The sequence below is a fragment of the Sus scrofa genome, chromosome 7 (assembly GCF_054392235.1).
Source record: "Sus scrofa isolate SSC_HxYL_T2T_F1_AM1 chromosome 7, Sscrofa_HxYL_maternal_Yorkshire_Landrace_v2.0, whole genome shotgun sequence".
NCBI classification, from domain to species: Eukaryota; Metazoa; Chordata; class Mammalia; order Artiodactyla; family Suidae; genus Sus; species Sus scrofa.
In genome coordinates this window covers 35,761,134-35,786,707 of record NC_139389.1, presented here as the reverse complement: position 1 = coordinate 35,786,707, position 25,574 = coordinate 35,761,134, and the positions used below count along the sequence as shown (strand labels likewise).

Here is a 25,574-nt window from a genome sequence, read left to right as displayed (position 1 = left end):
GTAAGCACAAGAAAAGAGCCTGGCAGGTTTAAATGACAACAGAAACTAAACTTTGGATTAAATTTTATCAGTCATGGCTATGGACTGAATGCTAGTGCCTCTCACCCCAATCACAGGTTGAAGCCCTTCATCTCCAAGGTGAGGATATTTAGAAGTGAGGCTTGGGGATGGGGTGGGGAGATTACGTCAGCAGAGTGGAGCTCTCGAGACGGGATCTGTGGCCTTTTAAGAAGAGGTGAGAAAGATGATCTCTCTCCAGCAATGTGAGGACATGGTGAGAAGGCAGCTGCTTCTAAGCCAGGAAGAGGGCCTTCGCCTGGTACCAAATCTGCCAGCACTTTTGATCCTAGACTTGCCAGCCTCCAGGACTGTAAGAAATAAATGTCTGTTAAGCCACCTAGCTGGTGGTCTCGGTTACAGCAGCGTGAACTGACCAAGATAGCTGTCTGACTGATGAGTTCTAGTTCCCATTCTTGGTTCTCTATTAGAATTTTTTAGTTCAAAAAACGGGTAGTATGGCCTGATTTCTGCACATAAACCAGAAATAGGAGATATGCACCTGTACAGTCACTCAGTGTCAAATGCCTGAAAGCTGTAGGCTGCAGAGCCTGAAACTACCTATTCCCAACATGAAGTACAGGTTTCTAGATAACATCTAAGAGCAAGGGCTCCTGAACAGCTAAAACCTGAAGGAACAGGAAACTGTGGTAAGTCTCTGGATGGATATCTGAAAATATTCTAAGTGTGAGAAACAAATTTACCTTGAAACAAGCATAACGAAAAGTGGTACACCATGAACTTTGCACCTATGGATCCGAACCTTCAACTTCTGCACACAAGGCATGAGCACCCACTTCACAGATGGGCAAAGAGGATCAGAGAGGCAAAGTAAACTGCCCAGTGCTGAAAGTGTCAGAGCAGGGACTGGATCCCAGCACTGCCTGACCTCAAGGCCTACACACCTTGCTGCTAGAACCACAGGGCATGCCAGTCTTGGTTAGTGATAAGCTTTCTTGGGGGAAAAAAAAAACCAAAAAAAAAACTGTTGGGAATTCCCATCATGGCTCAGCGGAAACGAATCAGACTAGCATCCCTGGCCTTGCTCAGTGGGTTAAGGATCCTGCGTTGCCGTGAGCTGTGGTGTAGCTTACAGACAAGGCTTGGATCTGGCATTGCTGTGGCTGTGGTGTAGGCCAGCAGCTGTAGCTCCAATTTGACCCCTAGCCTGGGAACTTCAATATGCCACTGTTATGGCCCTAAAAAGCAAAAACAAACAAAACAAAAATTTGTTGTAAGCTATGAGGCAGGGATAGGTTATAATACTGGCTGAAAACCTCTCAGACTAATTATGACTCCATTTTATGCAGTGGGTCTGACATTATATCACAGAAGCTGAGCTGTAACAGTTACAGCTACAGATTTAAACTGAGGACTAGGGCAGACCGTGTTTGCTCTCTGTAGCATCCTGAGCTCTCCCAGGTGGAAGGCCTCTTCCTCCTCAGATCACTAGCTCCAACACACCTGCCTGGCATCGTCTATTATAGGTGAAGTGATCTTCTTAACCAGATAAACATGCTTCCAGAAAGAAAGACGAAGAGATCTTCCCTTGCTGACAGGGTTTCCACCATTTATCTACATCAAAATGAGCAACAACTTTGGTACCAAGCATATAACTAAACTGTAATCATTTTTGTTAGTTTCCTAGTTTTGAAAGAATTGAAACCCTTAGATTTCAGAATCATGCTTATTAGCCCAGAAGTTGAAAGCTTGGGTAGCACAAGGGAACACAAAGCTCAATCTCAGCCAAATGGGTGACATTTGAAATGCTAACAAACCAAAGTCTCTGTATTGAAAACATAATCACCCATGATCTCATTAAGCAACTGAAACAGAAAATATCAGAATAGTTACCACACGAGAAAGAGAAACAAACTACTTTTGAATAAAATCTAAGTTCAATTAGAAGGCTCAGAATCCCCTGAACAGTTTACAAACTCAAATATAAGGCTTTCTGAATCCACCCCTAGAGGCACTCCAGATCTTTCTGTATCAGGGGCTCAAAAGGGCTGTTTTTGTGGGATGTACTTTTTTTTTTTTTTTTTTTTTTTTGTCTTTAGGACTACACCCACGGCATACGAAGTTCCCAGGCTAGGGGATGAATCAGAGCTGCAGTCACAGCAACAGCAACACCAGATCCGAGCCACATCTGAGACCTACACCACAGCTCATTGCAACGCCGGATCCTTAACCACAGAGCAGGGCAGGGATCAAACCCACATCCTTATGGACACTAGTTGGGTTGGTTACAACTGCGCCACAACAGGAACTCCTCAGAAGGGCTCTTTAGCCTCTCAGCTTTCTCTTAGCTTACCTACCCATCCCTGCCTTGCATGGATACATTTTCACTCACTTTCAATTCTAGTTCAAATAACCAATTCCATCTTTTAGGAGTCAAACCAGGGCTGTAATGGAGTCTGGTTCATAGCCTAGCTGTTCAATAAAAAACAAAGTGATACAACAATCCTTTGCCAAGAATAAAATACCTACAGCCAAGGTGACTTATTTTTAGCACTTCTGGATTTTTGTCCCCACCCTAAAATTCCTGTTTGCATACTAAGGATGAGAGGAAAAGACAAAATAAAAGAGAAAATAACCAAACAGGACATGGAGGTCCTTCTGTAAACAACTTAAGATTCCAAGGATTAGTCTCTGCTTGTGCCTTCAAATAACATCTCAGCTGGAACACCCAGGGTTACAGCAACACTTAGGTACACTGCACACAACACAACTCTAAAAGCATGTGCCCAAGGAGCACTGCAAATGGGTGCAGAGTGACTAATTCAAATTTGTGTAATTGGTATACCATTTGGGAGGAGCGAGAATAGCCACTGCGCTCTGTTCTCAGTTCAGATCCTCGATGTGGTTTCATGCACTGTTATCTGGTGCCCACTGGTTAACTTTTAAATGGCTGGGGAGGAACAGGCCCAATAAAAATGCCCAACCACTTTTCAAGACACTCATATTTCCAATGTCCACTACTTCGTCTACAAATAAAATTAAGATTTCTACTGCTGAAAGGCTAAATGTTATCCCATTAGGATAAAAGCCACTAATACCTCTGAGCCGTTGAATCAAAGACAAAGGCACATTCAAGAGACTATGATGTGATTTACTTGTGACACGGGCTGACAGGAAGGACCTGGACACAAGAGCCCTCCAGCCTTTTAACGCAGGTCTGCACAAGCGTGAGGTGTGGCATGTTCACCTGAAATTAGGCCGATAAAAATAAAGAATTTTAATTGAGGGTGATGTCAGTCAGTCCTGAAAACCTAGTAGAGAGCGAAATATTTACAGCATTAAAGCTCAAGATAACAGTGTTAACTGTTAACATAAATCCCCCAAATTTCAACATTTTAATATTTAGTTTTTAAATGGCATTTACTACTAGTTTAAAATTTAAAAAAAAAATTTAAAACATTTTAATACTCTATCATGAGGGTAAGAGTTTCAGGAAGCTTAGAATTTGAGGAAAGCCTAGATATTTTATAAAATACTAATTTTCTTTTCTTTTTTTTTTTGGCCACCCCAAGGCATACAGAGTTACCAGGACAAGGATCAGATCAGTTGCAGTTGCAACCTAAACTGCAGCTGTGGCAATGCCAGACCCTTAACCCACTGTGCCAGGCCGGGGATCGAACCTGTGTCCCACTGCTCCCAAGATGTTGCTGATCCTGCTTTGCCACAGCAGAAACTCCTAAAATACTAAATTTTTTTTTTTTGTCTTTTTAGGGCTGCACCCAGGGCGTGGCATATGGAGATTCCCAGGCTAGGGATCTTATCGGAGCTATAGCTGCTGGTCTACGCCACAGCCACAGCAACGTGGGATCCAAGCCACGTCTGTGACCTACACCACAGCTCACAGCAACACCAGATCCTTAACCCACTGAGCAAGGCCAGGGATCGAACCCGAAACCTCATAGTTCCTAGTCAGATTCGTTTCCACTGTGCCACAACGGGAACTCCAAAACACTAATTTTTAAATTTCTACCCCCGTAGGTGAAAACAGTGCTTAATTCAGAAACCATCTGAATTCTGAGTTCTGTAAGACTCGGAAGCAGCTCTAGGGACTTCCCTATTTAGGGAGACTATCTTTTGAGAAAGTTCCTCTGTCAATTTCTACATAAATTAGAACAAAGGAATTTCCCCGGGAAACAATGCTGTGCAAAGGTAAGGTCCCTGGCCCACCTATCAAAACTATTTAACCCATCCTATGCCTGCTCTCTAGAGAGAGGGAGCCCATCACCAAGTCCCTGAGGGACAGTGAAGTCCTACTTTTCTTCCCAGGCAGTGGGAGGAGGACTGTATCCAGGTGGTTGGGTTGAGGAAGGCAAGATGGGGGGAACTGAGCCCAGGAATACTGGGTTGCAGGGCAGGGCCTGCAGCCATTCTACCAAAATTCAAAATTCAGGGTTCAGGGCCGGTTCCCCCATGCCACTGGCCCAAGCAGTCTGCCTAACTCCTGCTGGAACCATCTGTTGCTTCTAAGAAACCCAGTTTTCTCCCTACACTAAGCCCCAAACAAGCATGCTGCTATTTTATGATAAGCATCTATTTAGCTGATGAGCCAACAAACACACTGTCTGGCTGCCCCCAGCCCTCTGTCCACTCACCCAAGGTCCTGAACCAGGCAGGTGTTAAAAACACTGCACAGAGCCAGGCAGATGTGGCTGGAACGACTGCCAGTGCAGCTCACAGGTCTGGCCATAAGCTCCAGAAGACCATCAGACCTGGGCACATGTAACAGGAGGACCTGGTCCCAGCCGGAACATCGGAAGGCTTCCTAGGGGAAGGGGCTAGCCAGAAGCCCTCATACATAAGCAGCTGACCACCATTCTGACTGAAGCATAATTACCTGGCTGGCTACTCAGAGACCCCGATAAACTGCCCTCCAACCCCCCACCCCCGCCCCCACCCAGAGACCATGTCACTGTAGTCCCTCCTCGGGATTATAAACTGGTTTAAAGCTGGGGACCGTGCCTTCTACCCTCAAGACAAGTTCTTCACACAGCAATATATTAATGACCAATAATTTTGAGCACTTTCAGGAGTTCCCATCATGGCGCAGTGGTTAATGAATCCCACTAGAAACCATGAGGTTGCGGGTTTGATCCCTGGCCTTGCTCAGTGGGTTAAGGATCCGGCGTTGCCATGAGCTGTGGTGTAGGTCGCAGACGCGGCTCGGATCCCCTGCTGCTGTGGCTCTGGCGTAGGCCGGTGGCTACAGCTCCGATTGGACCCCTAGCCTGGGAACCTCCATATGACGCGGGAGCGGCCGAAGAAATGCCAAAAAGACCAAAAAAAAAAAAAAAAAAAAAAAAAAAATTTTAAGCACTTTCAATCATCCAGTTGGATGGCACCCATTTCCGTATCCAGCACGATACGTAAACCTGAAGCATCCAAAGGGGTGCTGGCCATGGTGATGCTCCTCAGTTTCAAAATCACCTACAGTGAAAACATGGAAGACCTGCGGGGCAAGGCCAGGAGAGCAGCTGTGTCTAGAACAGTGGATGAACTTGAGCTGAGCTGACCACCACAAGCCCCATAAACATCCATATATGGTGATACTTTAGACAGTAACTGTTGAAATGTTACACTGTCTTATGTTCCCCCAAAGGAAATGTTTTAGTAGTTTAAAGCTACACCAGGGAACTATACTCAATATTTTGTAATAACCTATAAAGGAAAATAATCTGAAAAATAATATATATACTGAATCAAGTTGAATCAAGTTGCTGTATACTTGAAACTAACACAACATTATAAATCAAATAACACTTCAATTAAAAAAAAAAAACCACAGGCCAAAAAATAATGATAAAGTTACATCAAATTCTTGTAATATCTGATATATTTTGAATTTCTCCCCACTATGACACACCATTTCATGCCACAGAATTACAAAGGAAGTTCACACAAAACAAACACAGCCTTGCCCAAGCCTGGTTTTCCGTTCACATCTGAGATCAGGACTTAGCTAACAGAGCGGGTGGCTCATTAATCTCGACTTTAACACTGCATAATATGATGCATTTCCTGCATGATTATGTAAAGTAACTTCCTCGAATCCTTATTAAAACAAATTCTTCACAAGCCAAGATTAGTGATGAGGGCTCAATGGAAATTTTTAAGATTCAGGAGAGAGCAGGGAGAATTGTGATGAATCTCACAGGGGGACAGCGACACCTTTCATCAAAGGAAAGAAGAAAACTGTGCTCTTCATTACCATAGACACTAGATGCATGGGACTTTTTAGATTTAAAATTAAAATAAAATGAAAAATTCAGTTCCCAAGTCCCTAACTGGGTATTGCAAACGATTCTACTACTGCAGAAAGTTATACTGAATGGCACTGGACTTAAACCCAAGAGAAACCACTTCTGGGATTATAGCTGGACATAATTACTGATGCATTACTGCTGGTGCAAAGGAAATCCCTGAATGTAGATCTGCTCTTTCATGGCCTAAAATGACACAAGACATTTATTTTCTAGGCTTCTGAATTGACACTGGCTGATTTTTTTCAGAGATGCCACAACACTTTAGGCATATGTCAGTTTCAATTTTCTATTGGTTATAAAGACCAGGCTAAGTCACTTTTACCTTATTTCTTTTTTTTTCTTCTTTTTTTTTGTCTTTTTATCTTATTTCTGAACCAAATTGGCAGAATCCCACCAGTCTTCTCACACCAATTAACCTCAGGAAAGACACAACATCAAGAAAAGTTACCAATGGAGATGTCTGCTATGGCCCCCAACTCCGAAAATGAGAAACTTAGGCCAGGAGACACTTCCTCCTGAAGAAACAATATTGTAAATATTCTTATTGACCTCAAAACATCTACAGGTTGTACTATAGCTTCTGGGTTCTGAGGACAAGTGAGTTCCTTGACTCTCTCCTGAGAACAAGGTCCTGGTCACCACAGGGATGACCAGAGAGGATGTCTTGGACCAACTGCTCTACAGCACTGAGGAGGGGGCAGTGAGGGAGTGAGGGGGTCAGAGCCAACAAGAAGCCCCAAAGGGACTCCCACAAGGTGCAAGAGAGCTCAGGACTTCAGCAGGGGCCTGGCTGGCCTGGAGAGGACACGCTCCCTCCTTGGTGGAGTCAGTTTAGGGCTCCACGCACTCCTGGAGCAGCTGAGTGACAAAGCAAGCTCTGTCCCTGTAAGTGTGTTTATAGATGAAGTTGGCCAAGTTCAGGGACTGCCAATGAGACACGAGAAGTTCAGGGCTTTAGTTCTTAGGAACTGGTAGTAGAGGAACTCACTCAACAAAGGAGGGGGAGAGCCCACAATACTCTCTGAAGAGAGTGAAAGTTCTGGAGTTCCTGTCATAGCACAGTGGAAATGAATCCGACTAGGAACCATGAGCTTGCAGGTTCGATCCCTGGCCAAGCTCACTGGGTTAAGGATCTGGTGTTGTCATGAGCTGTAGTGTAGGTCAGACATGGCTAGGATCCTGCGTTGCTGTGGCTGTGGTGTAGGCAGGCAGCTGTAGCTCCGATTGGACCCCTGGCCCGGGAAGCTCCATATGCCGTGGGCGCTGTCCTAAAAAGAAAAAAGGGGGAAAAAAAAGAGAGAGAGAGAGTAAAAATTGGGGCCAAAACAGAATGTCCAACTCCAAAGTCACTGCTGCGCTCAGAGGGCCCCTTCGACCCCCAGCAGCAGGTGACCTCCAAGTCCAATGCCATTTCACCCCGCTGAGGCCTCCTTCATTACCGCATCCATAACAGCAGTGGTGGGGCGCCTCTCACCCATCCTGCCTGGATGCGGAGGTGGACCTCACTGAGAACAGCTCTGACCTGCTGCAGATGGGTCTGGAGAATGGAGACTCCTTAATACAAACCCTTTCCCAACATACTTGGAATTCATGGTAAGGGATTACAATCCAGACAGACAAACCAGATGCTGGCTCACTACCTGCTGCACGGGATGCGGTCCACTCGGCAGCATAACTATCAAGTGAGGTCAGCCTGATCCCCACAGAGGCTCAGCCGTTTCACAGGGCCGGGCTGCCAGCAGATTAGCTGGGAAGGCTGCGGCCACATCGCTAAACCTGCTAGCATTTGTCCTGTAGGCACAGAAACTGACCACACAGACTCGATGTGTCAGATTTGAAAGCACGCTGGCATTTTACCAGGAGGGACTTACTGGCCATACAGTGACAAAGAACAAACACCAAAGCCTGCACGTGGGGCTCCCAGACCTTCGCCGCAGCAGCCCCCACCCCTTGCTCCCCCACCCCACTCCATTCCCTTCCTTCCACCTCTAGCCTCTTTGGGGCTGGAGCCTAGTTTGAGTCTTAGTAACTTCTGTGTTTGTCTTTTCTTTAAAATGAGGGTGAGGCCTACCTCAGGGGCAAATGGAAAGATTTTACATAAAAAGGCCTACCTCAGGGGCAAATGGGAAGATTTTACATAAAATAATGCACATCAAGCACCTAAAACACTAGTGAGAGTACACATGCCCTCACGTTAGTGGGGATTATTTTCTAGCTCCTAGGCAGGTACACACATACTGAGGCAGAACAGTGTCTTTTAAGTGTTCTTAGGGGGTGGCCTGTAATCAACATTACAAAAAAACCTTGAAAGAGGAGTTCCCCGTCATGGAGCAGTGGTTGACGAATCTGACTAGGAACCATGAGGTTGCAGGTTCGGTCCCTGCCCTTGCTCAGTGGGTTAAGGATCCGGCGTAGGCCAGAGGCTACAGCTCCCATTTGGCCCCTAGCCTGGGAACCTCCATGCCACAGGAGCAGCCCTAGAAATAGCAAAAAGACAGAAAAAAAAAAAAAAAACCTTGAAAGAGAGTAGACTTAAGATATCAGGACTTGTCACTTACAGTAAAGGAAGTACTATCTCACCCAATACAGTTTCACGAAGCATTTGTTTCAGGTACTTGTGGTCTCAGTAAAAGTGAAAGCTGTCATACAGAACACCTCCAGGCTCTGGTTCCTTCTCTGAACAGGTCAAGTCGCTTCCCTCCCGGGTACTTGAAAGGGCTCATGCTCAGCAAACTGCCAGCACCCTCACCACCTGCAAGGCCCACCTTCCAGCTCCGCCCCCTCCACTCTAGCCCCTCCCACCACACGGCCCATTAGCCTCTGCCTGCTTCTCAGCCAGCCAAGCCATTGGGGCCCAGACATCACTTCTGTCTTTTCCTAGCCCTTCAAATAGCTGGATGGGGGAAAGGGGGGCAGAGGGCTCCAGTCAAGTGCCACCTTGTCCGAAGAACCACTGCTGACCCCCCAACACTATGACTCCCTACTTGTCCCCAAGCCTAAGGGCACCACCCAACACTTGTGCCTCCTGGAGTTGTGGAAGGTGGTCATCCCGGCCAGAGCAGGCTTATTTTTCCCTCTCTCCTCACAAATATTACATTTCGGGACATTAGGAATCTGCTTTGATTTCTGGAAAACAAGGGAAAAAAACGAAGAGTCCCTTTCAACTCGAAACTATTTCTGTAATTAAACTCTTCCAGAAATTCTCATAGGAGAGGACTATCCACTTTTCTTTCGCTCCCAAATAGAAGACATTACACATTCTGCCGGCAAGGTAATTTTTTTCTTTTTTGTCTTTTTTAGGGCCTCACCTGCATTATACGGAAGTTCCCAGGCTAAGTGTCGAATCAGAGCTATAGGTGCCGGCCTACGCCACAGCCACAGCCACAGCCACAGCCACAAGAGATCCAGGCCGCATCTGCAACCTACATGGCAGCTCACAGCAACCTAACCCACTGAGTGAGCCCAGGGATCAAACCCCTCATCCTCATGGATAATAGTCGGGTTCATTACTGCTGAGCCACAATGGGAATTCTGGTCATTTTCTTCAAAAGTGTTGTCTTGTTAACCAAAGCTTACTCTTTTTAAGCCCATGATCTCCTTAAGCTGTATGCATCAGTAGAAATTTTTCTAAATTTGCTTACATCTTCTTCTGCTACAGTAGGAAGATACTAAGCACACTTCTACTTTTTATTGTCTTCAGACTTCGTGGGCATTTTCACTTCTTTAGAGTCATAACAGAGCAGGGTCCTGGGAGACACTGGCTGCCGTGTCTAGATCTGCTTTTCCAAGCTGCTCTCTGAACTGGCCTGTCTTTTCTGCCTCAGCTGACATTGTGTAGTTCATCCTGAGCTGAGGAACGAGAAGACCAGCTTGCAGGGACCATGTATAAACTGAGCAATCTCTGGGTAAGCGTTTGACAAACTTCCAGGGGCAAAGTGTGTAAAGGACTTTGTACACAGAGGACTTCTGCTTACTTCCCAGATCTCACTGCTTGTAAACCGGGGCTGGCAGCTCCTGACCCCTGGACCACTCGCACAGCAATGGCAGCCTCGGGGCGCAGGGGAGGACCACAGGCCTCCAATTGGGTGCCTAATTTGTGTAAATACATGAACACTTAGACCGGGAAGTGAAGGACACACTCCCAAATTATCTCTCCAGGCTGCTCTGAGGCTTACAGTTCTCAGCGCATCCTTTCAAACAAACAAAAATTTAATGAAAAAATGTAAACTTTCTAGTGTTCAAGGTCACTGCCACAACCCCTAACTCTTTAAAATATTCAGAGAAGTGCTGGCCAGCTTCACAGGTGCTTCAAGGTCCTCCCTATCTCTCTGGAGCATTAAAGCACGTGAAGCACCGTGTTCCTCAGCTGCTGACCCCCATGGACAACCCAGATGGGGCACAGTCACAGCCCAGATTCCTACAAGCTTCCAGGAAGAGGCTCACGGGGCAGGGGTGTGGTGGGTTGTTTTAACCCTGCTAAATCAGCATCCAGTTCAAAAAGAAAAGGAGTTGGCTGAATCCAGAGGACTGAAAAAAGGACCTGGGGGATGGGAGACAAGACAATGGGTTTGTGTGAACATCTACGTAATTAGGAACATCTGGTTTGGGGGTGCTTTTGTAATCTTGTTGTGGAAATAAGTTTAATTACTAAATCCTGACCATAACAGACATAAACATCTAAGAACACAGAAAGCTCTACAAACAGTATCCAAGAGAGAACCACGGCCATATGACCCCTCCAAAATAAACCAATCTACAACAAAGTTTTCCAGACAGGCTGTGCTCTTTAGGCTTCCTTACATTTCCCTAAATTTTTTTTTTTTTTTTTGGTCTTTTTTTTGCTATTTCTTGGGCCACTCCTGCGGCATATAGAGGTTCCCAGGCTAGGGGTCCAATCGGAGCTGTAGCCACCGGCCCACGCCAGAGCCACAGCAACATGGGATCCGAGCCGCGTCTGCAACCTACACCACAGCTCACAGTAACGCCGGATCCTTAACCCACTGAGCAAGGGCAGGGACTGAACCTGCAACCTCATGGTTCCTAGTCGATTCGTTAACCACTGCGCCATGACGGGAACTCCACATTTCCCTAAATTCTTAAACAATGTCTGAGAAATCCAGCCTTTAAGTGGAGATTCAGCATCATCACTGTAAAATTCTCCATCCTTTACTATCCATTTCAATATACCACAGAGATAAGCGGTACCCCCGTGGCTACCAAGTTAAGTGACCCGAACACATACGCTTTCCCAGTTCAATTCCGTTTCTTTCTGAAATCATAATCAAGATTTCAAACTGTGAAAATATGCATGGGCTCTGTGCCATTTATTTTGGCCAGAAACCAATTTTTGCTCTTTTCTCAAGTTCTTAATATGTTCAAGATAGGGCGCTGCCAAAGCCTCCAGTCCCTGCCTAAGCAGCCAACCCCACGGCTCCACTTCCGTTCCCAGCCTCGCACCCCTCTTGAAAGCCTGCCACCCTTTGTGCCCCCATGGCAGTGCTACGGTGCCCCCACTGGTCCTTCTTGGGACCCCACACACATCCCCATGCTTCCGTGTGTATCACCACGGTTCACTGGCCCTGTCCACGCTTCCTCTCTGGGTTAGTCAGCTCGCTCTCATCTGGGTTTTGACCCCATTTTTAGGCCTGTGGCCACCCAGCCACACACAGCTGGCTCAGGTGTTGCTCCAGCTCCCCGCTCAGTGTCCACCCAGCACTTCTCTGGTTGAGCACTGGGCTCCTTCAACTAGAGGGCTCCAACCCAGAACATCCAAGCAGTTCCCCAGGAACTGTCCCCCCAGGCCAGTTCTCTTCCCTCCCCAGCAGTGATGTGACCTCTGCACTGTGAGCTCCTGGTCTAGTTACCCCTCCCCGGCCACTTTCCACACCGCCTCCAGGGGGATCCAGGATTAGTCTCCCTGTACCACTCCTGGGCGTACATTACCACGTCTCCAGATGTGGCCCATCACAAGGACCTTCAGCAGCCTCAGTCTCTAGACACGCTCAGTGCCCTGCTCTGGTCTCACATCACAGCAGTGACCCTCAACTTCAGGCACCTCACAGGTACACAGCTGCACGAACCTTCCCTTGCCTCCCCCATCTCCCCTGGAGAGCCTCCCAGAAGGCCCCCTACCCCAGCCCCCATCCAATCTATCAGACTTACAGGATCTCCATGTAGAGAGCAAACAACCCCCGCCCCCCCCCCCGGAATTCAAGTAAAGACAGCTGCTCGCTTTTTTTTGTTTCTCTCTTCAACCTCATGATCCACCACAAGAAGTAACAGAAGGCATTCAGTATAGACTTAAAAGTCATCCTTGGAGTTCCTGTGGGGCTCAGCGGAAACATATCTAACTAGCATCTGTGAGGACACAGGTTCCATCCCTGGCCTTGCTCAGTGGGTTGAGGATCCGGCATTGCTATGAGCTGTGATGTAGTTTGCAGATGCAGCTCGGATCCTGCTGTGCTGTGGCTGTGGTGTAGGCTGGCAGCTGCAGCTCCAATTTGACCCCTAGCCTGGGAACCTCCACATGCCATGAGTACGGCCCTAAAAAGACACACAAAATAATAAGCCATCCTCGTGGAAATAAAATAAAGCCTTTAGTATTTTGCCACAAGTAAATGCAGAATAAGTCTCAGCTATTCTGAAGGAAATATTCTGCAACTACTACCTTGCTTTTTATAGAAAAGTTGTGAGGCTCATACAGATTTCCTTAATAAGTTAAGGAAAAAGTTTCTAAGAACCTAATTATCTATGGGCTTGCAATTAGATTACTTTTTCAGTAGCCAGTAAAGTATTTCCCTTTGGACAATGCTAAACCTCAAAAGGCGACAGGATAAGGAAATGGATTCTACCATTTCTTGTATACATTTCCTGATTTCTGTAAGTTTTGTAGCGTTTAAATCATTCTGATACAGTTACATTTGTAAAAGACAGAAAAATTTTATATATATATAAGCACACAATTCAAAACTAAATAATAGAATTTTTTGATTATGTGCATCATTTTTTGAAGAACATAAGCAAACTTCAAAATCACTGTGTTTTCACCAAACACCCAGTCATAGGATGGTAACAGCGATACTAAGTGATGAAATTACAGCATAAAGACAAACAAAACCCTGACTTTACAAACTTGGCTAAATTGAAGTTGCTGGAGATATAACCACGAAGGCAACCAGTCTTTGGACAAAGGTTACAGACGAAGGAGAGCAGAGATGAAAGAGTAAGAGAAAAAGCGGTAAGACTTCCACTTCTGATCAAAATGGAATAATAGCGATCAATTTTACCCTCCCACTGGAAACAACCAGGGTCAGGTAGGAAAGAGATAAAATATATAACAGAATTTTTAATACACTGGACATCAGGTACAAGGGAAAATTTTAAAGGGAACCCCACAACTGCCCCAGCGTCCTGCCTGGAGAGAAGCACTAGATCATGGGCAGGGAGGTGAAGCAGGGCACAGAGGACCCCCTGAATTGTAGATGGAGCTGAAGGTCTGAGGAAACCAAGTCAATTAGGGTTCAAAGGACCAAGTACCAAACAGAAGAGAGCTGCACAGACAAGCCCAGAGATCTGAGAGGCTCCCCCTCAAGGATGCGGTAGTGAAAATCAACCCACATGTGTGAGGTAAGGACACAAAGCCGGGACAGGGTGCCTTCCCACCAGCCAGAACTGAGTCACTCCTAGTTCAAGAGCACTGGGGAAAATATTCCTAAAGGCCTTGCCTCAGTAAGAGGGAATAATTAGCCCTAAACTGAGACTTCTCTGGATCTGCGGAATAAACTATAAAAGCAAGACCTGAAAGGATCAAACTACCCCCAGATAACTACATCCCAGAATAAAGCTTAAGAATACTTACAGGAACATACAAATATCAAGCACCCAACTAGGAAAAATTCACAATGTCTGGCATCCAATCAAAGATTACCAGGCATGTAAAGAAGCAGAGGAACATAGCCAAAAGGAAGAGGGGGAAAAAAAGTTGAACCTGATCTTAAATGACAAAGACGACAGAATTAGCAAAGATATTAAAACAGTTATTAGAATTGCTTTCCCTAAGTTCAAAAAGTTTAGTAAGGTTGCAGGATATAAAATAAATATACAAAATCAATCTTATTTTAATATATTAGCAATGAATAATCAGAAACTGTAACAGGAGTTCCCATCGTTGCTCAGTGACAACAAACCCAACTAATTATCCATGAGGATGCAGGTTCCATCCCTGAACCTCGCTCAGTGGGTTAAGGATACAGAGTTGCCCTGAGTGTGGTGTAGGTCGCAGACGCAGCTCGGATCCCGTGTTGCTGTTGCTGTGGCTGTGGCATAGGCCAGCGGCTACAGCTCTGATTTGACCCCTGGCCTGGGATCTTCCATATACCATAGGTGCAGCCATAAAAAAAAAGAAAGAAAAAAGAAAAAGAAACTGTAACTTAGAGTAATACTGCCTAAAATAAAAAATATGAAACAGTGATGAATCTGATGAAAGACTTGTCCACTGAAAACTACAAAACACTGATGAGAGAAATTAAACAAGTGGAGAGAGATATTCGTTCATGGGTTGAACGTGGTTCATGATTCATTGTTAAGGTGTCAATTCTCCCTGAACAATCTATAGATGCAATCACAGTCAAAATCCCAGTAGGCTCTGTTTTGGGTAGAAACTGCCAAGCTGTTCTAAAGTTCATGTGGAAATTCAAAGGACCTCAGAGTCAAAACAAGTTGGAAAAGAGCAAGGTGGAGAGCTGGTATTACCTGATCTCATAAGTTACTATAAACTATAGCAATCAAAGGTGTGGAATTGGCATAAAGACACAAATCCACATAACAGTACAAAGAATCCAAAAACAAAACCACACATACACAGACAACTGCTATTAGACCAACATGCAAAGGCCTTCTGCGGTGGACAAATTACAGTATTTTCAACAAGCAGTGGCAGGGCACTATGCAGAAGTAACCAAAACCAAAAGTCCATACCTCACATTATATGCAAAAATTAACTCAAAATGGATCACAGACATAAATATAAAACCTCAGATTATGAAACTTCTAGAATAAAGGAGAAAATCTTTGTGAGCTTAGTCTAAGGAAAGATTTCGTAGATACCAGACCAAAAGCATGATCCCTAAAAAAACAAACGGACAACTTGGATTTCACCAAAACGAACTTCTGCTCTTCAAAAGAACAGTTAAGAGAATGAAAATAAACTGGGAGCACATATGTGCAAGACATATAACTAATAAGACTTGCATCCGGAACACAAAGAACTCTCAAAACTCAATAATGAGAACGCATTTCAAACAAATTATCTGTAATACTTTTAACAATAAAGATATACAGATGGTAAATAAGTACATGAAAAGATACTCAACACCAGCGGTCTTTAGGGAAATGCAAATTAAAAAATACAGTGAAATACCACAACACACCAATTAGAATGGCTAAAATTAAAGATGAACTGGGACCAGCATACTTTTCCATTTTACAGATGACAAAACTGAGGTTAAGAGGGATTAAGCAATTTCCAAAGCTACACAGAACCTTCAGTTAGAATCAAATGACTATGCTTTTGTCCACTCTAGATTTATAGCTTGGGATGGTACTTTAGTTATAGGCTCATAATCTTATCAACAAGCTATGCATTTTCTAAACAGTCATTTAAGCATTCTTAACCGATGCAGGTAATTTGTAGTTCAAACAGTGAACGATATACCAGCCCTTTACAAATCCCATCTCAGTTTTTATTGGTTTTATGCATGACAAGAACACACTCATAACTATTAAAGATGTATTATATTTTCCTCTCAAAGTTCACATGGATTTATCAGCTAATTAGAGGACAACTGATCTTCTTGCCTTTGAGAGCCACTACATACTGGGTTTAAAAAAAAAATAGAAAAAATGTTTCCTTTAAAAATGTTTTCTGACACCTCTGTAACCTGGAGAGTCTGAACTCTGTGAAAGGAGATTTGATGAAATCTCATACATTGTAAATAATCCAAAACCTAGTATAATGTGTTTAAGAAACAGACCAGGAGTCGGACAGATCTCAATTCTGATAATGCCTCTGCCACTAAGCAGCTGAAAAGGCTGGCAGGTAGTTGACACTAGAGGGATTATCAGGAAGCAATGTTCAAGAGTCATAATTACCGCCACATCTGCAGCATTTATAAACTTCCTCCATTTGTCTCCTAATGTGTATACTCCAAGTTATAAATAAAACCTGTACCTAAAAAGTTGCGTGTGGGTTACGAAGAGGGAAGTGCTTACTTTTTTTGCATAAAAGAATGCTTAGCAGATATCAGGCCCCCCAGGGACATCCATCCCACCTCCCTGCCACCCCCATCCTAGGACAACAGGAAATATCTTTCTGGTACCTAGGAGTTAGATCTTGGTGGTGAGGGTTGGGACCTGCCTCATTAAAGGTAAAACATGCATCTGTAAGCTGAACTGGGAGTTGCCTACTTTTAAGGTTCTCACAGGAAAATACTTTGGAGTTCAAAAAGCCAGCACACAAACACTTTTACAATCCAAGCACTTTTACCTCGATTGGTGGCAGCCTTCTCTTTACTCGGTAGCCTCAAGATGATCTATCCCCAGATAAGGTGCAAAGGAACAACTCTCTCATTTTCTAAAGGAGGAAACTAAGGCTCACAACCACAGAGGCAGATGGCAGGCCTTGGAACACAACCCAAGTGCAACTCCAAATCCAAGTTCTTCCTGATAAATACCACCAGGGATAAATAGCAGCCTGGCAACTAGTGCCGAGCAGCTCCAAAGTAAAAGGCTCTCCTTCCAATCACATCTTTGACCACAGGCTTAGACTCCTTTTTTCTTTTTTAATCCAAGTTCACCATCCTCGAGGTGCGACATCAGAACTTCCCATAAAGAGCAGTATTTTGGTATCACACCAACACAGCCCAACGTATCACATCCCAGACACCACTTTCTGCAGGTGGGCCCATCCTTCATCTCCAGGCCACACCACTCACCACACCCTTCTCCACTTTTATCTGCTCAGCCTTATTCTCAGATGTGTCCCTAGGCTTATGCATACAAGCAAGCTCACTTGCAGTCTGACCCTGCCTGCAGACTTTATTCTGTCGATGTGACAAGGAGTTTCGACTCTATGCAAGGATCAGTGCTAACGGTGTCAATCTACTTCTGTCCTGTTCCCTCTCAGAGGCTCACCTCCTCAAGAACGGGGCCATGATAAATGTAGGACTCTGACTTTCACATTCCTTTAACTGCAACCATAGTAAGAAATAATTTAAATGCACCCAATATACCGCCTCCTCCCACTCTCAACTCAAGTTGACATAATATTCTTACATATATGATAAATCGACATTCTTAATCCTACCCCACTTCATCTTTTAAAGTCTTGGAGAGAAAAAAGTCTAAAGGGAGAGAAAAGATCATAAAATACACCCAATACCCAAGTGAATATATACAGTCAACCCTCTGTATCCACAAGGGACCTGGGCCAGAGACACTAAAATCTACAAATACTCAAATCCCATAGCTGGCCTTCCCTTCAGTATCCATGGATTCAACCAACCATGGATCGGGTAGTACTGTATTTACTATTGAAAAAAATCCGAGTGTAAGTAAACCTGAGTTTTTCAAGTGTCAGCTGCATTAAATAAGATGTCAGATGCTGTAAAGAAACAAGGACTTCAGATTTCTAACATCTTCTAAATTTATTTCTCAACCCACTAACGGATCGTGACCTCCAGTTTGAAAAATAATGCTCTATAACATAAGAATGAGTCCCTGTACATGACAGTAGAGGAACAGAAGCATCAGCAAATACTCAGGTATAAGACAAACCCCTCCCCAAAGTCATACATACCTTCTCTCTGCCCAGAGATGCAGAGGTACCACAAGGGAGAGTTAAGCCTCTGCAAGCCGCTGGTCAAGGAGAGGAGAGAGAACCAACCTGGGGGAGACCAAGGTTTCACTGAAGTGCTATTACAGGAGTAGAAAGAGTGGGGGATTGTTTTTCTTAACCACCTGGGCAGTCCTCACAATCTCAATTCTTCCCTTTGTGTCAGGCTGCCTATTTCCCAGTGGACTGTCAATACATGCAAACAGGAATTTTATTCTTTTTGAAAATCCTGCACTCTACCCAGACATGACTGAAGCAGAATTTAACAGGAGTTCCCATTGTAGCTCCTAGGAAACAAACCCAAAAGTATTAATGAGGATGAGGGTTTGATCCCTGGCCTCGCTCAGTGGGTTAAGGATGCAGTGTTGCCTTGAGCTATGTATGGTGGAGGTCAAAGACGCTGCTCAGATGTGGCATTGCTGTGGTGTAGACCGGCAGCTCTGATTCGACCCCTAGCCTGGGAACTTCCATATGCCACACCTGCGGCCCTAAAAAATAAAATATACCAACAAATTAGCAGTATGTTTAAATCTAAAATAATCTAGATAGTACAGAGGATAGATAATAAAATACACCTGATACACAAATGAATATATATGATGGCAGATGCTGTAAAAAAAATTAATTAGCTTTAGACTAAAAGCAAAGAATTATCACCAAACACATACCCTAGCCCTTTTCTGTCCAATAAAGTACAGAAAATCACTTGGTGCATAAACATGAATTACCAGCCTTACTTTTCTAGCTTAAAACAGCACAATTCCTTCAACTTAAGAGGCAGAATCATTTTCCATTCACAGAAAAACTAAGTTTTTGCAGGGAGAGATTCCGGACGGACACAGCAGCACCATGACACTTAGGTCAATAGTGATTACACTGACCAGAAGATAAATTATTTACACCTGAGCAAGCTCTGGGCAGCAAAAGGTAAAAACATGAAAAATACAGATGGACTTTTCGAGAAGTCATTTGATTATGAGAACTATAATACACGTGACTTTTAAAGACAGGAGGGGAAGGCATAAACGTCTTTTCGCGAGAAAAGACTAAATCTAATAGGAGGCAATGCTTTCCAGATCATTCCAATGACAATGGTTCAACACAGTGAGAATCTACGGACGTTACACTGAAACAGCACACATGTGGAAGCACGGATTCAGAAAGTTTCTATGCTAAATCTAGGCCACGAAAAGGCGCTAACAAAGCCGAATTTTGAAGCTCTAGCAGTCTGCATTTAGAATTAAAAAGGACCAGGAAGATTCCTCTCCTTTAGGAAAGCTGAGCCATAATTTGTTTCAACTTTTACCTATAAAGTGGTGGTGGTGCAAGGTGGCTGATAAGCTGGAGGTTTAACAGGTACCTGGAGGAGGTGGGGCGCAAGTGAATCCTGAAACCTGATTCTCAACAGCAACCGGCCTTCTTCATGTTAACGGCATTTTGAGACAGAACGGTGGGTCGCTAGGCGGTCGCCTAACACCCCAGCCTGAAAACTCCTCCAGGCACCCAGTATCACACTTTTCCACGCTTATACCCTCCCAGCGCCTATCCGCATTTGCTGAATGGAGAGGAACCCCGAATGAATGAATGGAAAAGAGAAGTCTGGCCAGAGGCTCGGAGCAGGGGCCTGGACAGCCCTGGGCGGTGCTGGACCCTCGCGGGAGCGGCGGGGACCCTCGGGGCAGCGCAGGGCGCGAGCTGCCCGGGGCCGGGGCCGCGCCTCGCGGAACAAAGGGGCGCGGGGTGGCGGGGGTGCTCACCTCGTCGCCCCACTTGAGCACGTCCTTGTGCCGGTCCTTGACGGCGTGGTAGATGTGCAGGAACTGGAGGATCCCGTGCCGTCGCACGTGGTCGGCGTGGCGCTGGGTCTCCTCCCAGCTCAGGGGCGAGCCCTGGGACAGCAGCCCCATGGCCGCCCCCTATCCTGGTCCCCCGGGCTAGTGGCGGCCGCTCCGGGCTCCGGGCGCGCAGCCCGGGCCGGACACTCAGCTGCCCGCAGAAGGCGAGGGCGGCTTGGCCCCGCGGGGGCGCCCTCGGGCCGCAGTCGGCAGAATGAGGGTCCGGTCCGCTCCTGGGCACGGGGTCCTCGCCGCTCGGGCGACCGACCCAGACGTCCGGCGCACCGCGCGGACAGAAGCGGACGGGAGGGCAGGCTGGGTGGCCCTCTGCCCGACGGCCTGGACCCTCGCCCGCTCGAGTCCCGCCCCGCTCCTGCTCCGAGGCGGCGGCGGCGGCCCCCACAGCCGCGGTGCGCCGGCAGCTCCCGCTTCTCTTTGCCGGTGTCGTGCTCTAGCTTCTTCCTACTTATGACCAAAACCTGCGCCGCCGCGGAGCATGCCCAGTCCGCCTACCCACTAGCTCGCCGCTCCCGTGAGCGATCCGCAGCTCCGGATTTTATAGACTGCGGGCGGGGGCGGGGAAAGGAGGCGGTGCAAGAGAGGAGGCGTGGCCGATCGCCCCCAGGGGCCTAGGGAGGAGGCGGGGGAGGAGTGCATAGGCGTGGTTAGGGCGGAGTCCAAGGGGAGGGGCTCGGCGGCGAGGAGCCGGGTCAGCCTCGTTTTAAGCAAACGCGCTGTGTGAAAATCCGTTTTCTCTAATCCAAAAAGATAAACTCTGGGTTCGTGAAGAAATTTGATTATTCGAATTAATGAAGAATCCACTAGATATTTTTGTAGGTGAGGAGGGTCTCATAAAAGCGGGGCGAGAGCAGCAGGGTGTGGCAAGAAAATTTGTCTACACGTTTTCAGACATGTATGTATTAAAGTACTTGTGCAGTCTCACTATTTGGTAGCAGATGATACAGACACTATTAATTGCAACAAAAGGGGAGTTGTCAACATCTCCGGAAGGATCGTTAGATGAATCATCTCCAAAGTGTATTCCCCATCCAAACCTAAGATTTATCCATTAAGTGATTAAAATGGTGTTCATGTGAGCTTACCACAGGGGTTAGAAGATACTAGAAAGAACTGGGGTTGGCCCTAGGCTGGCGGGAAAGGGAAGGAACCAGGTATATCTCCCCCAGGTAATTTTAATTGTTCAAAAAAATGTGTGACAGAGCCATGAAATGACAGCTGGGGGGAAATTGACAGCAACTGGATCATACAGGTACTGAGGCCTGAAAGCATGTATTTATTGTGCCCACTTCCCTCATGCCACGAAGTTAACATTTAGCAAGTACTTCTTGACTGCTCTGTGGATATATGATCGCAGGAGTTTATTCTCCAACATCCTTATTGGAGCTTGGGGATATGGATATGCAGGATCTGTCTGTAATGGTCACAGGTGTGTGTTTGTGTGTGTGTGTGTGTGTGTGTGTCTGGAGTGTGGGGTGGCTGTGTATGTATGTTTGGAGTGTTGGGGGGTGTCTGGAGTGTGTGTGTGGGTGTGTCTGGAGTGTGGGTGGGGATGTAATGGTGTTTGAGGCTCAGGAGATGTTTCAATCCCCCTTTTCAACAGCCAGGATGAAAACTAAACCTCATTCTAACTTGTCCACAGCGGGATCTTCCTTGTATTCTGCCCACCACCTCACTAGACCTGTGTGGTCCTGGATTTCTCCCGTTTTTTCTGCTTGGAATTCTCCCTGTGACACGTTCTTTTCATTCTTTGAGTCCCAGTTACTCCTCTCTGTACTTTGGTTATATCTGTACATGTCTCTATTTCTACATTATGATAGAATCATTAAAAAAAAAATCTCTATACTATATACTAGTTCCCTCTGGAATAGAGAGGATTTATGCCTTTTGTATCTTTAAAACTGCTTGGTATAAACATTAGCTTCCTATGGAAGGCAGGCCATGTGGGGGTGGAGAGGGACGACATTGTTGGTCACATCCAGGTGAAGTGTCCAAAGGATCATTTTGTAGTTCTCACAATCTCATCTCACATATGCATACCTTGCATTGTTTAACACAATAGCCATCAGCCACACGTGGCTGAGCATTTGAAATGTGGCTAATTTGAGAAACTAAATTTTAGTTTTAATCTACAAAAATATAAAATCGATATTCCATTTGGTTGCTGGAAAACTTCTAAGTAAATTTGGAACAGGTTGAGAATGTGAATCCACTTCTTCATCAGTTAGTTTCATGAAATTGAATTACAGGTCAAGTGTTTCCAAAGAAAATTTAGTGGACTGGAGATGTGCTGAGTGTAATACAAACACCAGATTCAAAGAGTTAATACACAAAAAGAAAAGAAATATCTCATTACTAATTTTATATTGATTACATATTATACCAGTACTCTGGATATGTTATAGTACATTACTTAATATAGTATATTGTTTCTTTTTAGTTTTTAAAAGTGGCTAACAGAAAATTTAAGGTTATATGTGTGGTTCGAATTCCATTTAACTGTAACACAAGTGTAGACATTCACACTTTGCAAAGCACACACTTTTCCACTACACCTGCAGCCTACCTCAAAGCTAGTCTCTTGGAAAAGTGTCAGTTTCATTTTAATAAGGAAACAGACAGGGGCATTTCAGTAGTAGACTAAATTCTAGTCTAGCCAAAGCTCTAAACGATACTGAATGTATTGAGAGCTAATAACTATAATTTTGAGTCACTCTGCCTCTGATTCCAGTTAACACTCACAGAGGGGGCCTCTCCCTCTACCCCCCAATTTCGAACTAGCTAAGAAAGAGCCCTGGGCTTTGGACAATCCCAAATCAGATGCAGCGTGGTGGCATCACCCGGAAGGTATGTCAAATTTAAACCATGACCTCCATGGTGCTTTACTAATTTGCTGTTACAAGAGGGAAAATCACTACAGATCAACGGTTATTCCCCTCTATTTGACTATGTTCTGCATTTTTGGGTTTACTTCTGGATTTCATTCTTAAGATTGCAGCCAAGTCTGGGTTTTTACTTCTGGGGGTGGGTTTTCAGCGCACGGCCCTGCACAGAACGTTTAGCGCTTTAACTGGCTAAAGTAGGCGCTCGTATCTCGCAGAATTGGTCTGGACCAAAGGTGGGTTTCAGGTCATTTCTAATACAGAGAAAAAGCAAGACCCGCCGGGCGGAAACCCACCGGCAGTGCAAAGACCTCCTCCCTAGTTCCCTGCACCAGCGGCCGCTAGCCACGCCCCCAAGACCGCGGGGAAAACCTGGCGTGTGAACCCAACGGCGGGGAGCTGGCACGCTGCGCAGCCACGCTGAGCATGCTCTGAGAGCCTGCAGATCGCGGGAGGATGCGGCGTGGCCGCGGGCGCTGCACGCCGAGCCGTTGTTGTGGTCCAGCCCCCGACACGTGATTGCGCGGGCCCGCCCCCAGCTCCCGGAGACACCTCCCCGTGACTCAGCACTTTGGGGCGGATTGGTGCTGGAGGTCAATCCCGGAGAGGCTGCTCGGGGTCAAAGTCTCGGTCTGCCGCTCCTGACGATGGGGATACTGCTGCTGCTGAGGTTACGGCGGCAGTCTTTTTTCAGTCTCCTAGGTTTTCGGGCCTCTTGGCAAGGAAGTGCAAATATATCATATATCTGTGGTCAAGCCGCTCCCCGTTTCCCCTGAGTCAGCGGCTCCTGGCACCGCAGAGAGACAGGAGCTGGCCTTGCGGGAGTCAAAAGAGACCAGCGGGGCTGTGGCTAGGGTTCTCTGAGGTTCAGGCCATTCGCCGACACCCTCCCCAGCCATTTCTGCTCTTTTTGGTCTAAGCATCCTAGAGATGGTCTCCTGGGTGGTCTCAACACCTTACTCTTTATGACATACTTGCTTTATGCTGAGCTCTTTGATCGGGAAATGTATAGAATAGTCCTGGTTATTGCCCAGTTTTATGGATGAGGCAACTGAGATCCAATGATAGTAACAGGTAGTGGCTGCGCAGGGATTTGAACTCCGTGCACCGCACATCCTGGGTGAGGTTGATGGCCACTTCCTACCTGGGCCTTTTCCTACCACCTGCGCTTCAGCCTTCCTCCTTTGACCCACCCTTTCTCCAAAAGACCTCAGGTCTGCCAGTAAGGTGCTTCATGTTTTCTATTTTTTTATGGCCTCATCTGTGGCGGGTAGTATCAGAGGTGCAGCTGAGGCCTATGCTGCAGTCTTGGTAACACTGGATCCAAGCCATATCTGCGACCTACAGTGCTGGGTCCTTAACCCACTGAGGGAGGCCAGGGATGGAACCTGCATCCTCATGAAGACTAAGTTGGGTCCTTAACCTGCTGAGACGCAATGGGAACTGCTCTTTTACTTTAATTAATTGGTGGAAAAAAGTTATTTCTTGAGTGTATGTAATATAAAATCTATGAGTTTTCTCCCTAAAATTGCATTATACTTGAAATTCGAATTGATAATGCCGAAAAAGTCCCCAAGGGCCTTATGATAGAAAAGCAGTAGCCAAAAGACTGGAGTCTTCACCCAAGTTCAGAGCATAACCTGCTGGTAGACCTAAGCAAAGTTGTATTTATCATCAGAGACCCCTTCCGTTTTCATGGGTCTGTTCAAATGAGAATCTGGAGGAAATAAGGTTTTCCTTCCAATGGAAACATTCTCTGATTTCAGTACTACTAAATTAGTTGAAAAATGCAAATATTTTTGTACTGTGTAATATTTCTAATGCATAATGCTGAGATGTGCAATTGCTATTTAAAGTTAAAAAAAAAATTCAAAACACAGAACCTCTTTTAACTTGGTTTTTAAAAGTCAGTTTCCAGTTCGTATGGATTTAAAAATATATAAATGTGTTCATTTTCATGTAGAGTTGTAACCAACCCGGGTGCTTGGGCATCCTTAATCAATAGAAACTGATGAGAGGCCAGACAGGAGAATTCAGGCAGGGCTTTACTGGGGCCCCTGTTGCAGGAGGGGGAGCCAAGCAATGATTTCCCTAGGTCATGATGGTAGGGACCGATCCAGAGGGTTGGGCAGGTCCAGAAGGGAGGCAGGCTAGGTGGTCTGTCCACCCCTTTGGTGGTGTTGTATGCAAGGGGCATTCGTAGTACCCTGTTTTGCTTTCAATATCCTGCTTTTGCTCTTTGCTCTTGAGAAGTAGCAATTGGGTTTTTTGGATCCTCTTGCCCATAATTTTCCCCAACTGTGCATGTACACAGTTATTTTTAGTCCCTTATAATTTCTTTGTATTTTGTTGCTCAAGATGTTTGTCCAGGTGCAAGCACTGCAGCCACTGCAGCAAAATGTCCCAGGTTCCAGGCTCTCTCATGCTCAGTCAAGGGAAGGCCTTTATTAAGCTTGGGATGCTAGATGTGTAAAGAAGATGGGTGGGAGTCAGCTGGGGGTGAGATTAAAGATGTGGGAGTGAGAAAGAATGCCTTTGGGGCATGATCTCTCAGGAGACATGACTCGATGGGCTCCAAAGCAGATGTAAAGAGATGAGCTTTTTTTTTTTC

General features: G+C 45.7%; 1 protein-coding gene across 3 annotated transcripts in view; it reads right to left on the bottom strand.

Moving 5' to 3' along the window:
* The window catches only part of GCLC (glutamate-cysteine ligase catalytic subunit), a 43,723-nt gene extending 23,128 nt beyond the window's left edge, over positions 1-20,595 (bottom strand). The window contains exons 1-2 of one of the 3 annotated variants that reach the window (XM_021098556.2): positions 19,986-20,595; positions 18,193-18,279 (exon numbers count right to left, since the gene is read on the bottom strand). Coding sequence is in view for 1 of the 3 variants with exons in the window: in XM_003482164.5 (XP_003482212.1) it covers positions 19,986-20,135 (150 nt within the window). In the remaining 2 variants the exon portion in view is untranslated. Of the gene's footprint in view, positions 1-16,881; positions 17,314-18,192; positions 18,280-19,985 lie in introns of those variants that run through there. The other 2 variants (XM_003482164.5, XM_084966904.1) reach the window with 2 other exon arrangements.
* Between the last annotated feature and the right edge of the window lie 4,979 nt (positions 20,596-25,574).